This window comes from Simochromis diagramma, unplaced genomic scaffold (assembly GCF_900408965.1).
Source record: "Simochromis diagramma unplaced genomic scaffold, fSimDia1.1 OVJJ01000113.1, whole genome shotgun sequence".
In the NCBI taxonomy this organism is placed as follows: domain Eukaryota; kingdom Metazoa; phylum Chordata; class Actinopteri; order Cichliformes; family Cichlidae; genus Simochromis; species Simochromis diagramma.
In genome coordinates, this window is record NW_024387142.1 from 202,287 (window position 1) to 214,413 (window position 12,127).

The 12,127-nt window shown below is 41.6% G+C and overlaps 1 protein-coding gene across 1 annotated transcript in view; it reads right to left on the minus strand.

The window, feature by feature from the left end:
- zanl (zonadhesin, like) overlaps positions 1–12,127 on the minus strand; it is a 66,088-nt gene that overhangs the window by 23,415 nt on the left and 30,546 nt on the right. The window contains exons 37-54 of the mRNA XM_040047199.1: positions 11,757–12,001; positions 9,837–9,985; positions 9,241–9,369; positions 9,016–9,154; positions 8,675–8,816; positions 8,078–8,274; positions 7,751–7,889; positions 7,108–7,224; positions 6,709–6,833; positions 6,128–6,273; positions 5,527–5,670; positions 5,290–5,397; positions 3,320–3,489; positions 2,595–2,797; positions 1,762–1,906; positions 1,302–1,495; positions 1,071–1,212; positions 664–908 (exon numbers count right to left, since the gene is read on the minus strand). Of these exons, the coding sequence (XP_039903133.1) occupies positions 664–908; positions 1,071–1,212; positions 1,302–1,495; positions 1,762–1,906; positions 2,595–2,797; positions 3,320–3,489; positions 5,290–5,397; positions 5,527–5,670; positions 6,128–6,273; positions 6,709–6,833; positions 7,108–7,224; positions 7,751–7,889; positions 8,078–8,274; positions 8,675–8,816; positions 9,016–9,154; positions 9,241–9,369; positions 9,837–9,985; positions 11,757–12,001 (2,879 nt within the window). The remainder of the gene's footprint in view (positions 1–663; positions 909–1,070; positions 1,213–1,301; positions 1,496–1,761; positions 1,907–2,594; positions 2,798–3,319; positions 3,490–5,289; positions 5,398–5,526; positions 5,671–6,127; positions 6,274–6,708; positions 6,834–7,107; positions 7,225–7,750; positions 7,890–8,077; positions 8,275–8,674; positions 8,817–9,015; positions 9,155–9,240; positions 9,370–9,836; positions 9,986–11,756; positions 12,002–12,127) is intronic.

A 12,127-nucleotide genomic window follows, 5' to 3' on the forward strand; every position in this document is an offset into this window, starting at 1 on the left:
AACGTGCTGAAAAGTTGGAAAATTTCACATATCTGGGCAGCATCATCTCGAATGATGGGATCTCTGATGAAGATGTAAACTCCAGAGTAGGGAAGGCTGCCGGTGTCCTCCGACATCTACAATTCAATTCATTTAAATTCTATGTTTTTTATATAGCCCCAAATCACAAAAACAGTCACCTCAAGGTGCCTTATTTTGTAAGATAGACCCTACAATAATACATACAGAGAAAAAAAACAACAATCATATGACCCCATTGACCAAGCACTTTGGTGACAGAGGCGTCTTTTAACAGGAAGACGCCTTTGGCAGAACCAGCGAAAGCAAGGCCGACCAAATATCACATGGCGTCGAACGTTTATGGATGATCTGAAAACAGTCGACATCGCCTGGGACGAAGCTGAAACATTCGCCCCTGACCGACATCGATGGAGATTGTTAGCTGCCCGATGCGTCGCTCGGCGTAGGAGGAACTAAATGGTAAGTGTAAGTGCAAGTTTCTTTCCATGGTCAATTGCAGTGGTTTTCAGAAGTGTTCCTGAGCATGTGCAGTGATTTGTACAACAGAATGATGTTTGTTTGTAATGCAGTAGTGCCTGATAACGTGAAAGCGTGATTGGTTTTCACATGCAAAACATCCTGTTTCTTCTTCTCATGTCTTACCTGCACAGTGCCACCTTTGAGAATGGAGATCTTTATCATCTGTGCGTATACATGTACGGCATTCACATAGGAGATGGTCGGCCTGTTATACCGGTTTTCATTGTCAGTATGGACCTCAAAGTAGGGCACAGTTGTGTCATTGCATGGACTAGACATCAGATAGCTGCAGTTGCCCATGAAGTCATATTTGCGTTTGTCAAAGCTGGTGTAGTGTGGATCGCCAGATGCTATGCATGTGGATGTACCTAAAGGAATAATATATGAGAAAATTGTAATTTCCACACTGTCAACTATCAAGTTATACCAACTGACTGTAAAGCACAACACAAGGTGCTCCTTGTGCAGATGTAATTTATTACACTGCATTAAATCAAGTCAACAACAATAAAGTCAACAAACATTATTACCTTTAGGATAACAGCCTGCAACACCATTAACCTCTCGACACTCTTCAGTGGGGTCACAGGAGTTATCAACACATTCCAAAGTGTAGTTCCCAACACAGCGACACAGCTTTGTGCAGCCATCTCCAAATACTATCTCACCAGGCTGGATAAAATGAAAACAATCAGTACTGAGAAAGTATACTGTATGTCTTTAAATGTACACTGTACACAGTACTATCTAGGACATCTGACCTCATAATAGTTATTGTTGTCATCTAAACAACCACACTTGTCCAGTGGCACGCAGTGCCGTCCTTTGAAGACAAAGCCTGGTTTGCAGAAACACCCAGTGATGCAGGAGCCAGAACAGTTGGTAGAGGGTTCCATACATGTAGGAATGCAAGCTGGACCGCACTCTATATACTCTGCGTTAGGAGGACACAGGTCTGGGTAGAAAGAAAAAGGATTACTGGAAAATGTGCAGATACTCTTTCAGGAACTAAAAAGGTAGGAAGTTATTATGCAGTGTTAACAAACTCAGTCCAAACTAACAACATCAGTTGAGACAGTGGAGGTTTGGAGCGCTTGTTGCTAAAATGACTGCATTTATTTACTGCATTTCTAGGACCAGTCGGATAAAGCACTTGACACTGTAATCCACATCCATGCATTCATGCAGCTATTTCTATGTGAAGCGGTGTGATTAACATACCCAGAGGGTGGCATTCATATTCTCCATCTTGTAGTTGGCAGCTCTCAGTAGTTGGGTTACAGCTGGTGTTATGACACTGTAGCAGACCTCCACTGTGACACATACACTTTTGTTCACAACCCTCCAAGTACCAGTCATCGCCCACCTGACAAATGTACACAGAATGCAAAAAACAATCAAAATTTTGTCATGTAATTCTCTCTTATATGTCTGTGAAGGTTCTCAGTCATCCAGGTCATCGTAGTCAAAGGAGCTTGCAAAGAAAAGCGTCTGGACTTCTTTAAGTCTTTAAGTCTTCAAGCAACTTAAAGAAGTCCAGACGCCTTTCTTTGCAAGCTCCTTTGACATTCTCTCTTATACATCACACGAATATAAAGATCAAAATGATAAATATACATTTGGATGCAAACCAGGGATTCTGTATGCCACTAACTAATTAGGCCAACCTACACTCATTTATTTATTGATTTTGGGCTTGCTAATTGTGGTGGCACCAGTATGTAAATGCTATGACATAAATACAAATTCTATAACACCAGTGTCTTTTAAATTCAGGTAAAATACAGTATAATAAATATAATCTGTGCTTGATAAGTTGAAAGTAAAAATCTTTGTTGTAAAACCAATATTTATGTGCCAACAGTTCTCTGCAGTCTATGCACCCTTAATTTAGCTGAGTTTTAATTTCTTTTGTACTGTAGGGTCTTTGTGTCTCTTGGCGTCTCTCCTGTTGAAGTTATAAAGAGAACTGAAAATGATGTTAGCATGAGCTTAGCACATTTTAAAGGTAAATGGAATATGGTTTGAATTGTTTGGAGGCTGTTTCCACTTACAGGGTGATAGGTTCCACTGGGGTCCACACAACCACAGTCTCTCAGTTCCACACATTTGTCATCACTGAGAATGAAGCCAGGGTTACACTCACAACCCTCCACACACACTTCCTCACAGCCAGGTGGTCCCACCACACCAAGACATGTCTCAGGACATGAACTCACACAAAGGGAGTAGGAGCTATTGGGAGGACAGGTCAGAGCTGTGTGGACAAACACAGGGATGAACAATAATGAGAGGGAACAATGGTGGACAAATATCAACAGAGAAGGGAGGGGGTAGTAGGATGATTCAAAGACAGGGCACCTACGTATCTCATATTGATTTAACTCAGTGTCATAAATGAAAGCAAGGACAATATTAACTGCATTGAATATTTTACATTGGTTTCAGCATTGTGCACTGTATCTTAAACTCTCCTCCCTATACAATTATAAATATGATTATAAGTTCAATTATAATGTTGGTGAGCAGGATGTAATATATCGTGGTTATATTTACAGGTGGATACAACTTCCAAATGGAGAAGCTATGGCATGCACCCCATTTAAAAGGGAAAATGCTGAAGGCTCATTTTTCCAACATGAAAAGGTATTATTCAAGTCTTTATTCATTTATGCTTCAGAATGGGGCTTATCAAGCTAATGGGTGATGTCACTGTGACTATGTTTTATATATCATATATCTTTTAGATATATTTGGTATATCTCAGATTCAAACTTACGGCAGAAGTCTGGAGTTCTCCATTGGTAGACTTTGGCTCCAGCACTATGACATGCGTCAGTGTAGGCCTGGAGCTGGTCACACAGCACGTGCTGCTGGCCATTGAACTGGCACATGTCATACACACTGCTTTGGAAGAATGGAGTGGGATTAACTACACTGATGCACTCCCTGTAACAGAGAAAAGCACTCACTTAGCTTAGGTAGGAAAAGGCAGAGGCTCATATATACTGAAAATCTGAGTTCGAACAAACAAGCTACATTTGGTGGTGAAACAGTCAACAATTGTTGCATAAGTTTAGCAACAATTCACTAGATGGGGCCATTGAATAAAGGTGAATGGCTTAAACATGAATTGAACTGCGGTTTGGGGAAAGTCTCGCTGGGGACTGGCGGCTGCTCCTGGGCTGGCCGATCCCCAAAGAAGACATCCCCTAGAAGCAGCAATAACTGTGCATTGTGAACGTGAAAGACCTCTGCAGTAATAATTCAATTTTTCAATTCAATTTATTTATACAGCCCCAAATCACAACAACAATCGCCTCAAGGTGCTTTATATGTAAGGTAGACCCTGCAATAATACCTACAGAGAAAACCCAACAATCATATGACTCCCTATGAGCAAGCACTTTGGTGACAGTGGGAAGGAACAACTCCTTTTAACGGGAAGAAACTTCTGGCAAAACCATTCCCATGGAAGGACAGCCATCTGCCGCTACAGGTTGAGGTGGAAGAAGGAAAGCAGGACAAAAGAGAAGCGCAGAGAGAAGATGGTCAAGGATTCCAGAGAGTGGAGTGGTTGAGTTCGGAAAATTACGAAGGAATGGTGGGAGAAGACCACAAAGCAAATTTCAGAAAACGAAAGACCTTAATAGCTGAATGAGGAGAACCCCTGATCGAGTGGCAACGTGGCTTGACTGGTGTGGAGGCTGGATGGATGCATGTTTGTATTTTAAGACATGAGGCAATGGCTTGACGGCTCGTAAAAGCTATTCTGCTGTGTTTGAAAATGATCGATATGGAGACAAAGACTGGCAATACGGTGTCAGGAATGTGCATTGTTACATTTTGTGAAAGATAGATAGATGCATGGACCCTGGCATCCAAGTTATTGGGGAAAGTGGGAGGAGAAACTGGCTTCCAGGTGCCAAAAAGCACGCTGCTGCATTTTGCTCAGGAGAGATAGAGGGAAGAAAAGCTTGCTACTGCAAATGAAGGAAAAGAACTGGCATCCCGGTGCCAGATGTATGCTGGCAAATTTGAAAAAGACAGAGAAATAGAACCGGGAATACCATTGCAAAAAGCATTCTGCTGGATTTGTAAAGGAGGAAAAGAGAAAGAGAACCTGGCATTCCAGTGCCAAAAAACATGCTGCTGCATTTTTGTGAAAAAGGGAGGGACAGAAGAGGAACTGGCAACCCGGTGCTAAAAGCTTGCTCCTGCATTTAAGAAGGAGGGATAGAGAAAGAAAGCCTGACATCCTAGTGCCAAGAAGCATGCTGCTGCATTGTGCGAGGGAGGGATAGAGGGGAAGGGAAACTGGAATCTCCTGGGTAGAAAACCTTGTTGATGCATTTGCAAATGAGGAATAATAACTTGGCATCCTGGTGCCAAAAGCTCACTGTTGCATTTGCAAAGGAGGGTTATAGAAAGAACCTGGTATCCCAGGTTTTTTGCAACGATAGATAGAGATAAACTGTCAAGTCATTGGTAAAAACTTGCTGCTGCGTTTGAGAATGAGGGAAAAAGAACGAAACTGGCATCCCAGTGCCAGAAGGGTTCATTACAGCATTACAGTAATAGTATTGAAAATATTTATTCATATTTTACAGGTCAGTTGGGTGATTACCAGGCATGCTGCCATCTATTTCATGATTTTATAAGGTCAGGAAAAAAACGTTGTAAAATCCCAGGAATCCCATCAGTTTAACCAAGTCGATAACCAAAAGTGGAGGGGTTGTGAATTCTTACCGGAAGGGTCCAGTAGGGTCTGTAATTTTACCACATTTCTCTGGTTTTACAACTTCAGCTTCCAAGTTGGGGTCACAGTCTGGATCAGGCTTTGTTCCTGGGGTACATCTGGTCAATACAAATACAAAACACAGTTACATCCTCTTCAGTTTGTCAGAAAGAGTCCGACAGTAAGGTAACGACAGACATAACCAGAAGAAATCCAAAAGACAGAAAGATAGATATGTTGGAACTCACGAGTCATCTTCATCGTCTTTGGTCTGCCAGCTGTTTCCAAAGTCATTACTATTTCCTGCCACAGTGCCATCTGGTTTAGTGAAGTCATTGTCTGGGTTCCCATCATAGTCACCACAAAGGCCACACATTTGGTCATAGTAGGAGCTGGTAGGACAAAGTCAAGGCAGGATATGTAGGATTAAAATAAGACAAGCTTAAGAATATTTGCAATGTTTAATAAGGTGTTGCTTGGCCTTTTATTGTAATTCTAGAAACAAATGAAGAGAATGCAAAAATCCCTGATACAATAAACCAGGGCATCGTTAGTATATATTAAAAGTTGCATATGTCCACAATATGCACACAAATGGACTGCTATGCTTTTTTTTTTAAAGTTTTCACAACATACATAAAACAACTGTTGATGTTCAGCAGTTTAGATCGTTATCTATCAAAATTTCTTCAGATCGTTAGGTTATGGTTGCATCGGAGGAAAGTGGTCATCAAAAAAAAGAATGATGGAGCAATGGAGACAGTGGTCAGGTGTATTGTATGAATGTGTGAAGCAAATAAAAAGAAGTTCTACAATATCAAAATAGTTCAAACCAATATTTATACTAACCTGGGAACTGAGATCTGGGCATAATGGTTTCCATCCCAACGCACCCTCAGGCCAAAGGATGTTTGAAGCGTGATGAACTGACCAGCAAGACTAATAGACATGAGAGGAGAGGGGGAGTGGGGCAGAGCCACCCGTACTCCGTTCACCTGATTCAGTGATGAAGAAAAAGATGTTAAGAATATAAGAATATAAAGATGTTAAACAGACTGTGTAAACGTCTAATTGGTGGACAGGACAGGGAGTATAAAAGTACAAAGAGTGTGCAATGTGCAGTATATCAGGCAAAAACAGACTTTGTATAGTTTTAACAAGCAAGACAGATATTGCTTTATGCCTATCACACTGTGTTATCTTTGGCATAGATTCAACTGACAAAATGGGGAAAATCTGTTTTGTTTTTTTACATGCTGTTAGCAACAAAGTAACTAAAGATATAATTTGAGTTCTTTGCTAAAATGTCAGTTATGTGTAGACATAAGACATCCATGGTGATGATACAACTTCTGTGTGGGATGTCTGCTGGCACACATTTTACTTAAAGATGGGAAATACAAGAGATAGTAATTCATTCATATACTGACCAGTGTTCTACTGCTCTTCATCAGGGTCACAGTAATTCCATCCACTGTCACATATAGCTTCCTCAGGTATGACACTCCTGCAACTCCTCTCTCTTCATTCTTTGCCTCCACAGAGAACCAAGGGCCTGCACAGGGAAGACCACGACAATCAGGAATATTGTGTGTTTATATTAAAGGTGAATATTGGCATTAACATACAAACCACCACTGACATTCAGTGTCTTCTCTTTGCAGCAAACGTGAATGAAAACAACATCTGTCATGCTTTGCGATGAAAATAATAAATGAGTAAATTTAGCTCATTTAAACTTTCATTTGTGCGTGTGGTGTGGCAAGACTAGAACAGGTGCAATGAAACCCAAACATCTTAATGAATAAATGTCTCAAAATAGTGTGTACCTGTGCTGTTCCTACAGGTTCTTGCCAGTGTGTAAGTACAGGTTCCCATGAAGCTGTAGTACTTCTTGTCAAAGGTGTTGTAGTGTGGATCCCCAGAAACTACACAATCCTGAAAACCTGAGAGAGGGAAAAACATCAGGAACATCAGACTGAAACACAGATGAAGCCACTGTAGAACAATTACCTAATAACAGTGCAGTTCACTGTTGCTTTGGAATTGTACTGGCATTAAAATAGATTCAAAGAATATATCATTTCCTGACTAGACAAAATTTTTCTGCAACTCCGTGATTTTGCATTATAAAGAAATGCATGTAACAAGTGTTGTTATAGACAAACTGTACAGAAGAGAGCAAAAGAAACATAACAGCAACACACACATAAATATTTCACTGTTATTGAAAGTAAAAGACGCCTGTGGGTTGTGCTTCTCTATCTTCCATTACTCAGTCTAATTATGTATATTAGAGCAGGGATAGAAAATGGTAGTTTGAGAACTTTGACAAAGTCTACAGCATCACATCAAACACAGTTGCAAAACTTTTCAGGTTGGCAGTCCAACCCATGAGATCTGGAAACCTACTTAGAATATAATGGCTACAGCTTTGCTGTGTTTTTTTAGGTGTGAACATTACAAACATACTCGTAGGATAGCAGCCCAGCTCTCCATCCTGAAGTTTACATTCATGCATTGGAGGGCATTCAGAGGCTTCACAGGTAATTCCAGCTGCACCACACCAACATTTTCGCTTGCAGTCTTCCTCAAAAAACTCCTCTCCAGGCTGACAAACAGACAACAAAATTGACAATTAAGCATAGCAGGCACAGATGATTCTTTGTAGATCATTTTATGCATGTATGTATGAAAATGTTGTTTTAGAGAGGACATAAAGAGACTGCAAGTGACCTGACTTGAAATACAAAGGACCAAATGATTCACTGCCGGCCTATCAGACCCACTTCACCATACCTCATAATACTGGCCGTTCGTGTGGTTGCAGCCACACATGTTCTCCTTAACGCACTTGCCAGCACTCAGGACATAGCTGGGATCACACACACAGGACTCAGAGCAGGGACCAGAGCAGGAGGGGGGTTTTCCAAAGCATGTTTCCTGACAAGGATCTGCACAAGGTTCGTAGTGGCTGTTTGGGGGACAGCTCAGTGCTAAGCAGACCACAAGAGGTTGAAGTTAGTGATAGGAAACAAAAGTATGTGCTGGTTAAAATATAAAATGACAGCTTTTCACAAGAAAAGAGATACGTCTTTGGCACTTCCAGCTGTGTTGTCTTCCGTGTAACTAGATTGTTTGAGTTTGGTGGTAACCCAGTCTCCTGCAGCCTCTTGGCATATGTTGTCTGCCCAACTAGGTATGCTAAAGCAGCACTCCCTCAGTTAACTTTAGTGAGTAGGAAGCCTGTATGAAGTACTCTTCCACAAGTCAAAACTGACATAAACTTCTTTGTGTTATTTTCTCCCAAATACTCAGCCAAGCTGATTTTTACCTAATGATATACCTAAAGATATTTTACTACTAAATTAAATCATTTGTCCTTCCAATACTCACGGCAGAAGGTTTCATTCCTCCATGGTCCAAGGTTGACCCCACGATCTTGGCATTCATTGACATAGGCTTCAATGGCTTCACACAAAATGGGCTTGGCACCATCCAGCTCACACAAGTCAAAGACACAGTCCCTGAAGTAATTCTGAGAACAAACAATCACTTTGTTACAATGTTTTATATTGTGTGACCATCTAAAACCACATATTCAAATTATTCCACTATTACGAATATCACATTTTCACCCTGAATGCACACACACATACACAAATACAACAAGCTCAGAATAAGGACCTGTTCCACATTTGTTTATTATATGTGCACTATCCTCTACATGAACATACATTGGGGTTGACTTTGGGATGGCACACAGCAAAAGGTCCATTTTTGTCCAGCAGAATGCCACAATATCCAGAGCTTTCATACAGTTCCTGTTCTTCTTCATTGCACCCAGGGATGGTAGTGTTGGGTTTCTCATTACATCTGTCAAGACAGACCATCATCTTAAGAACATTTGTCTTTTGTCAATGGTAAATGTTTCTTTACACTTGCATCTCTGCAATACTCACTCTGGATTCATGTTCCAACTGTGTCCAAAGTCATTGGCATTTTCAGCTAAGCTTCCATCTGGTTTGCGGAAGTCATCTTTGGTATCTCCATCATAGTTGCCACACAGGCCACACAGCTTGTTCTGATAGCTGCAGATTGCAGAAAATGATTGTGTTAGAGTCTTATGCAAGAAAGACTAACAAGTCAGCCAGAACTACAACGTGTTTTAATTGCAGCCAAGTTTCTTTTCAGCAGTAGACTAAACCCCACACATTAGTAAGACTAAAAGTTCAGACATGTACATTTGATGCGTTTGATAGCATCAGCATAGAATTAACTAGTCAGGAAATTAGAAGTTTTGTGTGATTTTATCTTGAAATTTTGAGGGAGCTGTTTGTGTTGCCCCTGCTAAATTGTTTAAATAAATTATCCTAGCTGTGTCATTAATCTCTGCCTTCATCACCTTACTACTCCTTACAGATAAAGGATTCATGTTCAGTATATGAATATGTGTTATAGTTTTAGTTGTATCAGTATGGATGTAGATTTCTGGACTGGTGAACTTGTGATTAAAACACTACTTTATAAGGAAACCATGAATTTGGTCTTCACTCACTCTTCGATTACTTTGATGTCCATGAAGGCGTTTCCATCATAGCGAACTGTCACACCAAAGTTCATGGAGACAGTGTAGTGTTTTCCTGACTTGAACACAGAAATACCAGGGGCCGGGGACAGTGGCAGATTGACATTGGTCCCATTAACCTGTATGGGGAAATAGGCGCAGTACATCAAATCTGGGCAATTATTAGCCAACATTTTCATTTTCGAATTACCCATGTCACAACATTACTATCTGTAACTGAAAAGAAACTTTCCTTTATCATGCCAATGATGTCTGAACAACTCAGCTCTTGCCCGACATGTCAAACGCAGCTGCCGGCATGACAAGCGAGAGTGGATCGAAGCCAAAGGCATGGATGCCCAAGAAAACAGTAGACCAGAACGATACCCGAATCTTAAATCGCATTGTTCGAGATTAAACAGGGGCTCGCGGTGGCCGCTTGGTCCCAATCCGAGACAAAATGGATGAGTCCTCCTCACTGAAGCTGAGCAAGACCAATGTTGAGCCAAACAGTTCTGCGATACTTTAAACCAGCCCGAGCCACTCCACTTGTTCGAGGCCGAAGAACTTGCACCCTCCATGGATCTTCTTCCTGTCGATATCGGAAAAATCAGCAACGCCGAAGTAAGACAGCTGGCCTGGACGAGTTCCTCCCCACAATGCTGAAGGACGACAAAGCCCAGTTGGATGCCGCCCTTAGAAGTCCCCTAAATGCCTGCTGGTCAACATCGCGTGTATCCTATGAATGGGTAATTTCAATGACTTCAAGAAAGCTTTTGACAACGTCCACCGGCCTACTCTATGGTCTATCCCATGTCAATATGGAGTCCATCAGCAGTTTGTATACGCCTTTTGTGGTCTCTGCTCCAACTCCCGGTTCTGCGTCCAGACAGATGATTGGATGGCGCCCTTAGAAGACCCCTAAACGCCTGCTGGACAACATCGCGTGTACCCTATGAATGGGCAAAAGGTGTTATCACCAAACTTCCCGAAAAGCGATTTGGGTGACTGTAACAACTGCCGGGGCATCACGCTGCTGTCGGTACCCGGGAAAGTGCTTTTCCTCATTCTTTTGAATTGGCTACTGGGCCCCTACTGGGCTCGACTACGGAAGACCTCCAAGAATGGACTGCAACTTTGCAGAGGGAGGTGAGGAAAGTCGGATTACGAATCAGCGCCAAGAAAACCAAGGTACTTGGAGTTGGCTACACAACTGCCCATGTTCCCGTCATAATCAACCAATAGCGTGCTGAAAAGCTGGAAAATTTCACATGTCTGGGCAGCATCATCTTGAATGAATGACGGATTATCTGATGAAGATGTCAACTACCAGAGTAGGGAAGGCTGCCGGTGTCCTCCGACATCTACAATTCAATTCATTTAAATTCAATGTTTTTTATATAGCCCCAAATCACAAAAACAGTCACCTCAAGGTGCTTTATATTGTAAGATAGACCCTACAATAATACATACAGAGAAAAAAAACAACAATCATATGACCCCATTGACCAAGCACTTTGGTGACAGAGGCGTCTTTTAACAGGAAGAAGCCTTTGGCAGAACCAGCGAAAGCAAGGCCGACCAAATATCACATGGCGTCGAACGTTTATGGATGATCTGAAAACAGTCGACATCGCCTGGGACGAAGCTGAAACATTCGCCCCTGACCAACATCGATGGAGATTGTTAGCTGCCTGATGCGTTGCTCGGCGTAGGAGGAACTAAGTGCTAAGTGTAAGTGCAAGTTTCTTTCCATGGTCAATTGCAGTGGTTTTCAGAAGTGTTCCTGAGCATGTGCAGTGATTTGTACCACAGAATGATGTTTGTTTGTAATGCAGTAGTGCCTGATAACGTGAAAGCGTGATTGGTTTTCACATGCAAAACATCCTGTTTCTTCTTCTCATGTCTTACCTGCACAGTGCCACCTTTGAGAATGGAGATCTTTATCATCTGTGCGTATACATGTACGGCATTCACATAGGAGATGGTCGGCCTGTTATACCGGTTTTCATTGTCAGTATGGACCTCAAAGTAGGGCACAGTTGTGTCATTGCATGGACTAGACATCAGATAGCTGCAGTTGCCCATGAAGTCATATTTGCGTTTGTCAAAGCTGGTGTAGTGTGGATCGCCAGATGCTATGCATGTGGATGTACCTAAAGGAATAATATATGAGAAAATTGTAATTTCCACACTGTCAACTATCAAGTTATACCAACTGACTGTAAAGCACAACACAAGGTGCTCCTTGTGCAGATGTAATTTATTACACTGCATTAAAT